Source organism: Notothenia rossii (genome assembly GCF_949606895.1).
Source record: "Notothenia rossii genome assembly, chromosome: 4".
Classification (NCBI taxonomy): domain Eukaryota; kingdom Metazoa; phylum Chordata; class Actinopteri; order Perciformes; family Nototheniidae; genus Notothenia; species Notothenia rossii.
In genome coordinates this window covers 10,585,149-10,601,865 of record NC_136902.1, presented here as the reverse complement: position 1 = coordinate 10,601,865, position 16,717 = coordinate 10,585,149, and the positions used below count along the sequence as shown (strand labels likewise).

Sequence of the window (16,717 nt, the reverse complement as noted above, 5' to 3'; positions counted from 1 at the left end):
ACATTTAAATAAGTATAAGATGTTGTGGAAATGGTCATTTCTGTTGGAAAACGCTAAATAAGCAACTCTCATACATTCTGTCCCGGATTGAATTGAATGCTCCTAAAATGACATTTAAAGCAAATGTGTGATATCAGTATGATTTAGAGGACGTTGTAGGCGAATATAACATGAACTCTTTGAGGATAAAGAACAGAAGCTTTGCATTAGATCAAACCCATCTGAGGTTTTTTTATTATTAGTTTACAAAACAACCAAAGTAGAGTTCATAAAGTACTGCATTGAGCTGAATGATGTACAGACAGTTATTACACGCAAAGATGATACAAATGAGTTGTTCATTCAGTTTATATGTCCTATGGAAAGCTTTCTACAACAGAATTGCACGAGGCAGAAACACACAATGACACTCGGACGTAAAAATGTTCTCCTGATCTCAGGGCTGCATGCGAATGGCTCCGTCCAGCCTGATCACCTCGCCGTTGATCATCGGGTTCTCCGCCAGGGACGTCACCAGGTGGGCAAACTCAGCGGGGTCTCCCAGGCGGGGGGGGAAGGGCACCTGGCGTGCGAGGAAGGAGCGCACCTTCTCTGGAAGACCGGCCAGGAGGGGCGTGGAAAACAGACCTTGAAGAAACAAAAGAGAGAACATGTTTTATAATCCAAGAAAATATCAGTTTAAAATCACTGATCTTTATCATGAGATCAAATGAAGAGCTTTTTGAACTTTACAATTTATTTTTCTCATACTACCTCTTTTCCCCCTCTGTCTGAAACCAGAGCCCAGTCTGCTCTGATTGGTTAGCTGCTTAAAAGATGTCCCGCCCCTTATCCTATCAAGAACGATGTATTGAAGCGCTAGCCAATAGAGTGGTGCAGGGATGACGTATTTGTGTAGGCCGACCGGGAAGTAAGCTACGCATGGGTTCCCTCGACAAAAAAGCTATGGGATTTCTCAGATACTGCTTTTATAATTTACTCATCATAAATCTATCGATCATAAATCTATTGATTAGATTTATGATTAGAAAATTATAAAAGTAGGGTAGACATGTTGAGATTATCCGGCTGAACAAAACGGGTTTGTTTTCCACAGATCTTATTTTTTACAATATTCAAAAATCCTACGGAGAAGTCCTACTTACTTCCGGGTCAGCCTACAAAAATACTTCATCCCTGCACCACTCTATAGAAGTGTGAGTGTTACATAGTGATGTCACTATGTTCCTGAAGTAAACAAATGAGTCCAATGGAGGCGTTTCAGACAAGGGGGGGGAGGGGGGAGTGTGTGGGAGAGAACCTTAGCAGACCATTAACATGCACAGAAACCTATATAACACACTACAGGAAAGGGAAATCCCTAAAGCATAATAGGGCCTCTTTAACGATACTGAATCGGCAGCAATACATGACTTCTACCCAAACCTTCATTTTTCACTAACCGGGTGCTATGGTGATGACTCTGATGCCCATGGGGGCCAGATCCCGTGCGATTGGGAGGGTCATTCCGACGATGCCGCCTTTAGAAGCTGAATATGCTGCTTGGCCGACCTGGAGAGAAGAGGGAGAGCAAAATAAAGAGGAGAATCGGAGCAAACACCAAGTCATTTATTTTATGTGTGTGTTTGATAGTACCTGTCCGTCAAAGGCTGCCACGCTGGCTGTGTTGATGATGCAGCCTCGGTGTCCATCGGCATCAGGCTCGTTCTTCCCCATCTCCCCCACCGCCAGACGGATCACATTAAAGGTTCCTCCAATGTTCACCTGCAGGGAACACAAAGAGAATTCTAGTGAAGGACGAAGTATTCAGATATTCAGTCAAGTGATAGTATTTATAACACTTTGATATTCCCCACTACTAGTAAAGTCCTGCTTTCAAAACCACAAAACCAACACAAGCAATACAGACCATAATAACTTTCTGCTGTAATACCACTGCTTACCTGCAATATACACTTCAGTTCTTACCATTTGATAATGGTTCCGGCTCTTTCAATAGTTGATTAGGTTCACTCATTTATAAAAAAAAAAGAACTGCACTATATGTTTTTACGATGCTGTATTTATTTGTTTTATTTAATAATGTGGCGACTTTTTTATTTATCAAATGTGGATAAAGAATCAAACCATCCAGCTTCCTTTGCCTGAAGATAAGGAAAGGAGCATTCTGGCAGTAATGGTTTATTATCTTAAAAAGGTCATCATATAGAAAATCAGCCCCGTTGTCTGTGATCAATTTCCAGCCTAAAATTATTTATTTTATAGTTTATTTAAATAAATAAACAACGGGAGATTAACCCACGAAGAAACATTTGTCCTTCAATTTAGCAACATTTTTCAAATGACCAAATCTGTAAAATACAGGTTCTTCACAGAAGAGAATGGAAGAATAGAGTATTATGTACAATATGTATCCACTACAGTGTAGTAGAAGTATAAAGTTACATAAACCTTGAATGTGCTTTGGTAAATCTACTTAACTACATTCCACGACTGAAAGGGTCAAAGAAATATAACTTTTCTTTTTACTAATGTTGAATGCATCCCTTCCTTGCGTACATCTTACATTGATCACACGCTGGAAGTCCGGCAGGCTGTGTGCGATCTTCTTGTTGAAGTTGTACGTTTTCACGGCGACAGCGATGCCGGCACAGTTCACCGCGAGGTCCAGCTTCCCAAACTTCTCTGTGGCCAGAGACACGGCCGACTGCACCTCTTCCTCCGACGTCACCTGACAATTCAATCAAGCCTGAGATTAGTATTACCCAACACACAGTAAATATATACAGATTAAATAAATAAAAAGAAGAAATACATTTGTTGGTTTAATTTTTATGCAAGCAACTGTGAACAAAAAAAAAGTCTGGCATAAATCTTCATACATTTGGAGCTTGAGCTTTGGAGAGTCCACACACACACACACACACACACACACACACACACACACACACACACACACACACACACACACACACACACACACACACACACACACACACACACACACACACACACACACACACACACACACACACACACACACACACACACACACACACACACACACACACACACACACACACACACACACACACACACACACACACACACACACACACACACACACACACACACACACACACACACACACACACACACACACACACACACACACACACACACACACACACACACACACACACACACACACACACAGTTGGACGTTGTGTGAGCGCCCTCTGCTGAGCATAAAAACTCAGTAACAATGCATAGCCCTTCCACTTTTTAATTCTGATATATTGCACATATTTTATTTATTTTTTAAGAGTAAATTCTCATACTGTTTTGAATATTTATATTTCTTATAAAATGTTATAACAGTCCTTTTTAACCCCCTTTATGTATGCACCATTTTACACCAAAGCAAATTCTTCATATTCGTGAACCTACATGGCAAAAAACCTAGTTCTGCGAGGAAATTAAAACCTATTTTATTAATAAAAATACGAATGAAATCAATCCCTGTTTTAAAATATCTATTAATAAAAAATGTTTGGCAATAGCCGTTAATACAAACATACACAATTTATTATCACTCTATATAGTCGTTTGTCTTGCCAGAGGAAGAGTCTAACATTTGAATTCCACCTCCAGACCATTTTTAAAGTATGTTAACAATACTCAGGACTTGAATGGTATTGTAAATGCATTTTGATTTGGAATGAATGATTGTTTCTGGTAAGTTTTGGCCTCACGTCAGCAGGAGCGAAGGCACAGCGGGCCCCCAGACTGGCTGCCAGGGCGGCTCCGTCAGAGGAGGGCAGGTCCAGGATCACAGCGGACGCTCCCATCTGGATCAGACGCTCCACGGTGGCCCGGCCCAAACCTGACGCACCGCCCGTCACCAGACCCACCATACCCTACCCAGCATGGAGGGAACAGAGGGAGTTCAAGATATAGGAAACACAAGAAATTAAAAAAAGAATAATTAGGAAAGAATACAGGGAAAAAAAACGGGTCACTGTGGAAGGCGGGTGAAAAAAGAACGCAGTGATTAAATTCACACATTAAAGGTGGGGTAGGTAATTTTGGAGAAACCAGCTAGAGTGCGCTACAATTTGAAAATACACAGCCGGAACAAATCTGCCACTTCCTTACAGAGCCCCTCCTCCAACACACACGAACGCACACATGACCAATGAGGGCACGAGATAAGTTTGTGCACAGATGGAAGGCTGACAGGCAGGTAGGCCATCCAGTTACTTTAGCGGGCCGGCTAAAATGATTGGTCGTGCTTTTTACAGTACTATTATGGATTTTTTGTCAAAGCACTTCAGATATTCATTGTTATCGGGATGTTAAGAGCATTCCATGGAATATAACAAAAAGTGTATCTCGAGCCGGCTTCTCAAACTTACCTACCCCACTTTTAATGACCAAAGAATATACGTTTTTTTTTTTTTTTTAAATCCAACCTTTGCTCTAAATTCTTTAAATCTAATACATAAATACTAATACAATTTCAGTTTTTATCATATCGAAAGTCACGTATCAATAGTGAGGATTCATGAAAGATTGAGGAAAGAAATGCTAATGTTTGGTTTGTTTAGCGTCTTGTAAAAATGTCTACACTTCACCTGTATTCATATCTTGGATGATGATTAAATGTTTTTCATGTCAGATATTTTTTACACTTCACCTTTGTGCATATATTTGATATTCTGCTTGAAAAATGAGGAAAAACTCCAACATTGTGTTCATTAACTTTCTCTTTTACTCATTTCATAAGGCAAATGTACATGATTTCAAAGCTTGAAAAATGTACTCAATATTTTAAGTAAGTCCAAATAATGTTTCACCAAAGAAACAAGTATAGAAAAGAGGGATGAATGGAACTTCCTTTTATATCTTGGAAGTGTTGTTTATATATTAAGACATCAATGCTTTTTTATTTATGCAAATATGTGTGTTTTTAACCACTACAAAACACTCAATTAAATTACATATACCTGGGTGTTTTTACCTTAGTAAAGCACTTGAGTTAAAACTACCTAAATATAAGTAAAAATGACACTAAATAATATATAATTTCTTTTGTGGATTAGGTGGAAACAGTGATGTAAAAACATGTTAGCTTCACAATTAAACTTCTGAACTACGACAAAAACAAACTAACAAAGGATAAAATACTCACATAATGTACACCACAAGAGCAATAACATAGTAAAAGATCAAATTCTCACAGAGTAAACAATGTCAGTGCTGCAGTGTGAAGACTTATGTTTTTATTTCTCACCTTGACACACCGAATGTTCGCCATGTTGCTTTATGTGATTCTTCTTCGTCTTTTTCTGCTGATTTTTCTTCTTCGTGAGTTTCTTTTCGGCAGTTGGCAAACCACGCCCCCAACTGGTGACTTTTGTGTTGTGGCTCAGAACTGAAATAAGATGAAAAAATTAACTAAAACATTCAAATTAAATTAAATAAAACGACAAATAGAAATAAATTAAATATTTAAATGCATATATATATATATATTTTTTTTTTAATAACTCTGAAATTTAAATAATATAAAAACATTGAATTAAATGATAATGAAATAATATATAATATAATATCCAAGAACCCCAAAATAGATAACATTGATCTCCTGAACATATTTGAACAAAAAATCTCATTCATGAATAAATTGTTTTTTAACCAATAAATACATTCTACAATTATTCATGAAACATGTTAAGCCTTCAATTTGCAAATGATGTGCTGCAGTGCAATCCTGTACACCCACATAATATTGGCAATTATATGTTCATATGTAAAGCATTTGTCAAATAAAAAAATAAACAGTTCCAATAAAGAAAAACATTACATTTTTTTTAATTAAATAGCTGATATTGTTTTAGGGGAGGGACCCACCTGGTTCTGGTTTAGCCAATCAGTGAGCCGTTGAGGGAACAACCCACAGATGTTATCCAATCACAGCAGCTCAACTGAAGGTTATATGTCCAGTGTTTAACCTTTAGATAAAGTAATTATAAGTTAATCAAAAGTTATAGTCATGCATTAAAAAGGTGTACTTCATTAAAAGTACAAATGCATTCAAATAAAACTGCTCATCGGCATAGAAACTAATTTCAGCATAACGCATTATACATAATTATAATCCTTGATGCATTAATCCCTCATTTTAATTACTTTATATACTGTTGGACAGCTTGTTATTTGCCCAATGATTAATCGTCTTATCTGAAATCTTTAGTATTAAATCATCTCGTCGTTGATCTGAAATGGTAAGGTAACTATTAAATTAAAGTGGTGGAGAAGTATAGACTAATAGAAAATGTATATACTTGAATGCTTTTGACTCGCTCAGGATACAAATTCCCCCCACAAATAAAAAAATCCCAATTGACAAAACACACAAATCATTCAGTTACGTCATTTATTCCAAAATGGATGCAAAAATACAGAATTTAATATATTAGATATTTCTATACTCTAAGAATCCATCCTTATGAACAGGTTCAATATGAATCCTAATTTCAGGGACAATGTTACCAACTGGAAGTGAATCCAAGAGAATTGTATATTCATCATGGAGCAGCTTTGATTAAGTCATTGACAGAAATGCATCTTTTTATTTAATGTAATGCCTTCAGACATTTTAAAACAACAACTACAATTCTGATAGCAGCTTTAAACTCACTGTAAACTGAATATTTGGGGGTTTAAGTTGTTAATACAAACACCAAACTAATCCATGTAATAATCTGCAGAAAAATCTGGTATGTTCAGGTTCTTTATTTGTACCCGTAGGTAGATTTTGTTTGCAGAGAAAAAGACGAGGGATCCATCCTGAGACTCTAAAAACAAACACATCTCTAATAAAAGGACGAATACAAAGTACAATTACACCCTGCTCCGTCAAATCTCAATACATATGTTGCAGCTCTAATACAGTTTTACATCAGAGGCGAGAAGCTGAAACTAATTAATTGTTGCTAAAACAGAGTGATTCCTGTTATTTAATTATCACAATAATTGCAGAAGAATTTCTCAAGTAAATACAAAAAAATGACAAACTAATCATGCAATACCCACTTTTTACAGAGAATCTAACAATGTGTTAGCTTACCGAACACATGCAAAAAGGGAAGGATGTACCGGTCTTCACGCGCTGCAGGAGCTGGTTATTTTGCCGCATTGTGGAAGGCAGTAAGTTGTACAGTTGTATCTCCAAAAAAGGGGTTGAAATATCCCAAACCCCACAACAACACAACTTACTACCTCAACACAGCGCAGCTACAGACACACGCCAGCAGAAGAAAACCAGCTAAATGAAACCAATGTCATCTTGGAGCAGTGCTGGTCAACCGATGGCAACAGAAGCTTCAGTCACCGTGGCAACTGAAAGCAAGATTCTGATAGGCTGCCGACGGTCTCCATCGTGGAGGTGATGGTTTAGGTTGCCGTGAGAAAGAGAGTAGGCTGTATAGTTATCTCCCAGATCTGGTGTGATCCTAAAACTATACAAACTACTACCTCATCCCACAGCTCCCCCTTCTTATCTGGAGACAAAAATCATTACAATATATTTACAGCAAAATAAATCTGTCCCCCGTCGCCTAGTAGTCATTTATTTCAATCCTTATTTTTCTAAAAGAATGCACATTAGAAATGAATAATAAGCATGAGAGGGATAGTAGTGGATGGGGCAGCCACAAAACATATTTTAGCAGCTTAAAACAAATATCTATATTAATTTTAGTCTGAAACTGTAAGGTAAAGCAGTGAAAATATTATAATAAAACTCAAGACGTGGAATGATATCCTTTATACATGCTCTCATTAAAAGCCACCAGACTTCATTAACATACATAGACATTTTACCAAGCAGAATGTGCAGGGTTTGTCTACCAGTGCTCTGATTGGTTAGTTAGTTTGAGTAATTGTGTGATTTTGGTGAATCCGAACATACCCCTGTGAACACCAAAGTCAAACAGTAAAACAACAAACTCACTAATGAAGATAAAGGGTAGATTAACGGATCCTGTGTTTCACAAAGTTAAATTACCTGTTTTGGTAATGGAGTCTGGTGGCCTCCAAGAAAGAGAAAGACTGCCTTTAATTGCCTGTGAGAAAGGGCTGTCTTAAACAAAGTAAAGCAGTACAAATATTCGTGTCGTTTTAAGTTGGATGACATTTGTTTTTTTCTAATGCCCCCATCCACAGCAGTACATTGCGCTGCTCTTTTACTCAGGTTCTCCAAACTGGGGGCGTGCCGACCACCATACATCAACTATTGAGAAGTAATCATAAAACTTCTCCTAAAAATTATCAGAACTACGCCTTTAAAAACCTAATTCTAATGTGTCTATTTCACTATCCTAAGGCTATACAAAGAAGAACAAAACCACACGTTTCACACACTATAATTAGTTTTCTATGTTACGTATTTAGACTTTGTATTGAAATATGCATAGTGAACGACACATTATGTATTCCTCGTCTTAACCAGTATACAAGTTAACCTCTTTTACAGATTAACAGCTTTTCACATTTGCCCCTTCCCTTCATGTATTTAACATTCCTACTCACCTCAATTCAAACTGGCTCTATTATTCCAAACAATCGCAAAATACACATTTTGCTTTTTACATGATCCGTGCAGTTTCTTGCCAATTTCTGTTAAAAGATATCTGACAAGGAGGACAGTAGTGAAAGATTAAAGATTTTAGAGAACAGAAAAGGAGACCAATCCTTCAGAAAAATGTTAAGCCTACTTCTCAAGATGCTTCCTCTCCTTGAGAAGGGTCTCCAGTGGCAGACCTAGGGGACAAAAACAACATAAAACATGCTATAAAAAGGTGCAGGACATGACGAGCTGGCCTCACCACCAACGCACATCCAGCAGCAATCAATGAGCCGCCGCTAACACGGTCTGCTGGTAGCTAGTACCCTCAATCAGGTGAGGCTAACAGGCTAAACCTGGACACCTTCATAGCCTTACAAGCTCTTTAGCTGCTTAGCAAATAAACATGTATTAACATTAACAATACATATATTAAATTAGTAAGAATTAAAACCCTGTTGCAGAGTGGTTAGTTTAGCTTTTAAATGCAGCAGAAGCCGTTGAAGTCAGCTAGCCCGCTAAGCTAGCCCGCTAAGCTAGCCCAACAGTGTTAACTAGCTGACAGCTAACAGGAATTGGCGGTTCTCGAGCTCCCGGTCCTCCCGGTTCTCCCGCCCCGCTGTCACATCCTCCGGTCCCGCTTCCTCCTGCTGCTGCTGCCGGGGTTCCTGTGCTGGTTCGTCTGGATCAGCACCAGTTATCGATGTGAGGCTCACAGCGGACGTTACTCGTACACGGTACCAACATTTATGAGCAGAAGTATCGCAGCGAAATGTTTCGATGCCTCGCTTCACCACGCCAAAAATCACGTGACCAACCCCTGAAAACGAGGCCTAGTGACGTCACGATTGTGTCAGAGAGATTTTTTTTTTTTTATTCAATAAAATAAAAATGATACAATAAAAATAACAGGAGTTTAAAATAATAATAATAAAAATGATAGTAAGAATAATAGGGATTATATACAACTTTATATAGGACTTTATTTAGAATGAAGAAATATATATTTTAATATATTTATTTTTTAAAACAAAATACAGATAGAAACAAAATTAGTATAGATATAAAATAGAATTAAAAACAAATATATATAGAACCGAAGGATACACAAATTAAGTCAATTTTTATATAAATATTATTATTTAAAATTCTAGGCATAGATAATAATTGTATTCAATATAATAATAATAATAATAATAATAATAGAGTGTATACACTATATATAGAAACATAAAGTCAATTTTAATTAAAAAAAAAAGGTTGGGGTTAAAACACTAGGAATAGAGAAGTAAAACAATTACATTATTACTTCTTACACTATAATGTAAGGAGCAAAGACTGAAAAAACAAGGATGTAGAACAAAGCGCATTTTTGAAATGGAAAGTACGGTACTTGAGTAAATATAGTTGTAACCTTCCACCAATGACATTTAGTAATATTTTTTAATGAAGGACTTTGACTTGTTCTGTAGTATTATGTGTGGTAGTGATACTTTAAGTGCGGTAAAGGACATGACTTCTTCCATCACTATTTTAAAGATATTCATAAAATTCACAATTATCAAATCATTTTACACGCAATTAAAATGATTGCTATAGTTATGGAATAAAAGAAATGCAGCAATCATACTATTCCAATGTTCTCAAGCTTTCATAAACAAAGCTTAAAGATGGGGTAGGTAAGAATGGAGAAACCAGCGCTAGAATTTGAAAGTACTCAACCGAAAAAGATCTGCCCCTTCCTTCAGACTTCCCAGAGCCCCTCCTCCAACACACACGAACGCACACATGACCAATGAGGGCACGAGATAAGTTGGTGCACGAGAGATACATTTGTGCACGAGATGTAAGGCTGACAGGCAGGTAGGCCATCCAGTTATTTTAGCCGGGCCGGCTCAGATGATTGGTCGTGCTTTTTACAGCGCCACGCCTCCCACAGATGATTTTTTTTTAAAATATATATTTATTGTCAAAGCATTTAATATATTAATTGCTATCGGGATGTTAACAGCATTCCATGGAATACAACAAAAAGTGTTTCTGAAGTGAATTACCTAACCCATCTTTAAGTACCTGCACATTTAAACATATTTCATACAAAAAGACAATAGACTCCAGAAATACTTTTTTTACTAAAAGAATAAATTTTATTTCAGCACTGTAAGTCATTTCCCAACCAGTACAAACATGACTGCCATCTTTGTCTCTTTCTGAACCTTTCCTCCCCTCCCTCTGTGAGATCAGACCACCAACAGCCAGACAAAAAAAAAAAAAAAAAAGCTTTCTTTTTTCTCATCTTTCCACAAACAGTCTGGTGCTTCCATAATGCTAACAATGATGACAAATTATACCGACCATAATTATAACAGCAATAATGATGATAATATTTCTATAACAATAATATTATGGATAAATTTAACCCTTTTCGTTGCGCAGGTAGTTTTGAGTGGATACTGTAGTACATGCATTGGTACATTTGTGGCTAAGGGCCCAATCGTGACAAAACAAAAAATAGCCAATCATGATCAACTTGAACCCATTTTTTGGGACTCCATTGGAGGGAGGGGGGGGGGGGGGGGGGGGGATTATACTGGAGCTTGGGGGGCTGTTGAGGGAGGGTTTGGCAGTGTAGAGAGAGACAGACATATAGGGACCTTTATTCAAGCAGGACAAAATGCTGTGAGAACCCTGCAAATAGATCAGAACAGGTACAACACAGCTGATGACCCCTTTCCACATTCTGTATGACAGACAATAACACTGTTTGACTTCTACAATACAACATAGCACACTTATATTCTTCTGGGACTTTTGGTTCTCTTCAACATTGTCGAGCTCCTCAAGAGGCGCTCCCATTTGTGTCGGCTGTGAGGCAAGATGCCTTTACTATCCGCTGGACAACTCTTATCATTTCAGTCAGAGAAGGTGAATTTTCCTCATGACACTTCGGCTGAGAGCAGGAAATTGATCAGAAATGCATTGAATTGATTGTTTGATGTCATTTTCTCAATTAACAAATTCATAGTTGAATGAATAACATTTAAAAAAATAAGTTTCACAATTTCCATGCAAAAAAGTCATGAACAAATCCACGTGGCAACTAAGAAGTACTTTCAATTAATATGCCCTTCTTTTCTTGTTTTTGTCTTAATGTGAGAATAAATAAATAAAAAGGCTTGTTGATAAAATGCTTGGAATTTTTGCTCCAACATTTGATCTAAATTAATAAAATGGTAGTATATAGTTGCAGATTTGTTCATAGATTAACCTCTAATCTATTAATTAACTTCACCAAGGAAATGTTTTCAGATTGGTTTCTTTGTACGCAGGTTTACAAAAATGAATAATGATCCTGAAACTTGGTGAAAGGGTGTAGTATGGGTCTTAGAATACGATTGTGGATCTTAACAATCACAAATGATTTCTTAGTTGCACTTCACATGCCATGTATTTAGATGCTAAATAATCTCAGATTTGTGTTTTGAGGAAAATCCAGCCATATTCAGAATATCCATGCCCACGTGTGAAGAGACTCAGCTCCTCCGATTCAATCCGAGTGTGGGCAGTTAAAGGCAAGTTTGAGAGAGCACAACAATAACATGTGAGAAATGCTAAAGAGGGCGCCAAAACCCCAGCGTGACTGAAAGCACATCTGCCAGATGTTGTTCCTTTTTGTATTAGTGTTGATCTGAGCGTGTGCAAATGGCTCGCACACAGCCTGAATTCAGTCAATGAAGAAGTTACAAAAAGGCGTGAGCGAGCAACAGGAGGGGTGATTTGACCCACAATGCCGAAAACCTGCCGACTCGCTCACTCACTGTCGAACAAAAACTTCCTTCCTTTCCCTGTCTGTCTGCGTCTCCACGAAAACCACGGCGTTTAAAAAAACACCGTTACCTCACAGACTTGTCAGATAAATCACACGTGCTGTAATGTCATTATATATATATAATCATACTCATCGGAAAACTTGTTACTCGGGGGTAAACCGTCGATGCCGGGGAGCGGGAGGGGCTATGGGGGGCTTTATATGGAGTAGAGGGGATGCTAGGTGTACTTTGGTTCTCAGGTGTTTACAAGAGATGTTACGCTGCTTTGTGCAAGTTCAGCTTAGATTGATAATGAGTCGACCACGAAATAGTTTTCAGGGATATTATGAGGATCATAACATAGTGCAGACGACAATTTGAATTTCGAAAACGGGCAATATTTACTTACGTACATAATAAACGGTGGTCTAAAGATGCCATATAAAATACAGGTAAGGAAAATCGCAATCATTACAGTTCAAATCTCTAGGTTGGCTAAGCGTATTTCAGTACTAACTGAAGCAATGGTAGAAGGATTAGATTAGAAGATGTAATAACATTAAAAATAGTAAGAAAAAACACATTTGCACAATTGAATAAAACCGTTTTGATTTTTTTTTTTCAGATTTTTTTTTCCAGACTCTGGCTAGATACATACAGAAACTGATTATCAACGTTAATATAACCTTTACTGTTAGTTGGGTTGATTAAGGGGCGGGGCAGCCCAAAGAGAAAAAACAGCCAATAGAAACGGTCCTAAAAGGGGCTAAAAGGAGAGGCAGAGAGGGAGGCGATAAGAGTGAAAGAGAGAACTGAAGAACCGGACTGGAGGGGGAACCTGTGTGTAAAATGTGTGTATTGGTTTTGTGTCACTGCAGATTTAAATCAGTGGCCATGTTGTGTGTCTGTGTGTGTGTGTGGATGCATGTAGACTACAAGGAAGATTAGGGGGCATTAAAGAGAAGAAGTGAATGAACCTTTTATGGGGGAGTAGGAGGGGGGGCGAGAAAAAGTGTAATAGCAGGGGGGGGGGGGCGGGGGGTTAGGATAACAAGCATAAAAATCACTGATCAAATATCTATCGAACTAAAACAGACAAGGACGAGAGAGGGACACTACATCATGTATTGTGTTGACTTTATTTTATCCATACTAGCTACTGTGTAACTCAGGGTTTAACATCTATGTATGTGTGTGTTGTGTGTGTAAGTGTGTGTGCGTGTGCGTGTGTGTGTGTGTGTGTGTGTGTGTGTGTAAGTGTGTGTGTGTATATATGGTTGTTTGTCATGGCCTGTATTTTTAAATCCATCCATGCAAACTTGAAAATGTGGGATATTTTTTTTGTATAAGACTCAGTAGAATGTGTTACCAAAAAATGATCTCTGATGAACTGAAGAGCACTCCACTGGGAACTGAAACTGCACAAAATCACTTCAGCACAAAAGCAGAGAGAATGCCGCTGGTAACAAATGCAACTGAATACCTGTATGTGTGTGTTTTGTTTAAATGTATATGTGTGTGTCTGTGTGGCATTTCTGGTATCTGGCGAGCGAATCGAGAGAGGGCATCGTATACCAGATCACGCTCTGGCTCGCCGCAGAAAAGCCATCTTCTAACAATGTACTGTTGCGATACACATATTTGTACTAATGTCAAAAGTTGAAAAGCAGTTAAGTATATGACTCCTAGTAATTCTAGACTTAGTATTTTTCGGCCAGTGGAGCTATATTCTCTAGCCTAGTCTTGGTGTCTGTGTTATTACAGTCCTGTGTTCAGCCCGACGCCGTTACCTACTCTTAACCTATGAACACCTACAGTACTCGAACTCTTAATCCCTACCAATCAACGGCTAACGGGTCCGAAACCTCTGATTTCATTTGGTGTAAGAGACGGCGGCGCGGCCCAGCCTTGTGATGGCGAGCGTAGGCCTACGACTCGCGGCTGGGTCAACGGTCATGGTTGAGTTCATAAACTGAGGGGATGTCTGACGCGACTACATTAACACTTACAGATATAGTCAGGGTTTTTTCCTTCAAAACGGCATTTCGTAAGAGCTTCTTTTCCATGTCAATTTTGTGGCACACGATAGAGCACAAGTCATCAACATAGTAAGAAAATAAGGTGCTTCTTTGTTGACTTGCCTTTTTTTAACATAGTGAGCTCATTTCAACCTCTCCAAGTAAGTTTATAGAGATTTACAATGATCATGGCCAGCATCTCTCAGGCAGTATCTGTCGGTGTACTGCTTTTTACATTTTGCAGTTGTGCTACCGGCTATTGGTAAATTGTATTTCCGTAGTCAGATGAAATCTACTATGTGGGACACATCTCATTCTCTACAAACATAAGTGCTCTAATAAAACAATTCAATATCTTAGAAGTCTCAGATTGTTGAGCGGCCCTCTGGGGGGTCCGCCATGAGGCCTCCCTCTCTCCCGTCATGTGATCCGACCCATAAAGCCTCGCCGTGTTTTCAGGCCGAGGTGCTTCAGGGCAGGGAAGTGCTTCCTGTTGGTCTAAAGTGACACACCAGAGCGCTGCGGCTCACGGTGTTGGGCTATCGTAAATGACAACCGAAACTCAATCACCACCTGAGTGGGTGGGGGGGGGGGGGCTCTTTGAGGATTTGTCACTCGCCACACCCCTTTTATATCACTGGCTGCCTCAGTAGGCTGGCCTTTCTTAAAATACACTTTGGAAAATAACTTTTTTTTAGAAATCTGAAAAGATTCCTAAGGACCCTCGACGCGGAACGTCAGGAGTCCTTTTTCAGCTTAATTGCAAAGTTTTATGTCTGAACGTGCGAGGCCAGTCTGCGGGGAACTCCGCCTGGCAGCAGTTACCCAAACCCTCACCGTTCATATCCATCTTTTGTCTGGCAGCATTATTCTTTTCTTTTTTGGCCTTGAACTCCAGAACGTGCCTCAGAGTTTTATCATTTCTTTCTCACCTGGTAGAAGACTATCCAGTGTGGTTTAAACTTTTTTTTTTTTTTTTTTTTTAAACAAAGTGCCTCTTTGTCTGAAACCACTCTGTTCACATTCTGATGTCTCTCAAATACATCTCTACCTTTATATGTAGTTCTACAAGTCATAATGATTTACTTAGGGGCGTGGAACACCCCTCTCAGACGGTCAATTAACCGGTATAGGGGTTTGTTCAAATTCATCATATTTAAATACAACATTAAGTGCTTCCGTTTGGGTAATACAATCAAAGCTTTGGGAGTAAAGGACAAGGGGCATGGGAGGATAATATTATAATGCACTTTTTTTTTGGAGGAGCGGGGTTATATCTTTCATACTTTAGGGCTTAAGGTGCATAAATGCGGGGGGTCTCAAAGCACAGCTAAGCACTGGTCTATGCTACATTGGTCAAAGTAAGATATCACGCCAATACCGTGGTGGTGCAGAAGTGCTCCTGTGATAGATAACCAATCAATCAATAAAAGGGGTTCTTTGCTAGTAAGTATACCAACGTTGTGAGTACGGAGGGGCGGGGGGTCACTGCACAGAAGAATGGTACCATCACTTTGTTAAAATCTTACTCACATACCTAGAATTCATGTAAGATAAATCTCACACGAGACGGCTATGGCAACAAACCAACCATCAAACACGTCAACACCGACCATGGCGCCCAGGCCTAGATGCTGTAACCATGGAAACCACATCCAATCTGTCACCCTAAACCGCATGCTTAACATCTGACAATGGGACCATTAAAAACACAAAATAAGACATTTTAACTGTACAGATACCCATACTTTAAGGGGGGGGGGGGGGGGGGGGGGGGTTTAAGTGCTTGGTTGTAACGGGGGTGGGCTTAAGCTTATTTTACTCTTGAATGCAGGAGGGAGGCATTTAGGATTTTTGAGGGGCGGGGCGCTTACAGACTCATGGAGAAAACCTCTCTTTGTAAAACAATGTAAAACCACATGAAAAACTTAACAGGAAGTAACAGCTAACTGCCGCTGAGCGTCCCATGGAGCGGGGGGGGGGGTGGGGGCGAGCCTCGCTGCACCTCCTGCTCCATGTGACGCTGCACAGCTAGCAGGGCGGGGCTACAAAAACAGGGGAAGGCAGTCAAACACAGAACTCTCTCAGAGCAATGCATCCTGGGAGAGGACGCTGTCACTCCTCCTTCTGTAGCGCTCCGTCTGACGGGCAGTCGTCAAGGCAAAAGGGGACCTCCACTTCCACCCCATCTGATTGGTTGTCTCTGGCTAAGGCACACGGGATTGGCTGGGCCAGGGGGGCCAGCTCCAGGGGGGGGG

General features: G+C 39.2%; 2 protein-coding genes across 2 annotated transcripts in view; both read right to left on the bottom strand.

Moving 5' to 3' along the window:
* Positions 1 to 206: 206 nt before the first annotated feature.
* On the bottom strand, positions 207 to 6,148 carry LOC307038150 (3-hydroxyacyl-CoA dehydrogenase type-2-like). Its single transcript, XM_079679450.1, has 7 exons — positions 5,917 to 6,148; positions 5,297 to 5,437; positions 3,756 to 3,920; positions 2,567 to 2,731; positions 1,636 to 1,764; positions 1,443 to 1,551; positions 207 to 627 (listed from the first exon to the last, which is right to left on the bottom strand). The coding sequence occupies exons 2-7, from the start codon at positions 5,318 to 5,320 to the stop codon at positions 437 to 439; spliced, it is 783 nt and encodes a 260-aa protein (XP_079535576.1). The 5' UTR covers positions 5,321 to 5,437; positions 5,917 to 6,148; the 3' UTR covers positions 207 to 436.
* A 4,605-nt stretch (positions 6,149 to 10,753) lies between these two features.
* The window catches only part of fam120c (family with sequence similarity 120 member C), a 28,919-nt gene continuing 22,955 nt past the window's right edge, over positions 10,754 to 16,717 (bottom strand). The window contains 1 exon segment of the mRNA XM_079679443.1: positions 10,754 to 16,716. Coding sequence (XP_079535569.1) covers positions 16,575 to 16,716 — 142 coding nt within the window. The 3' untranslated portion in view covers positions 10,754 to 16,574.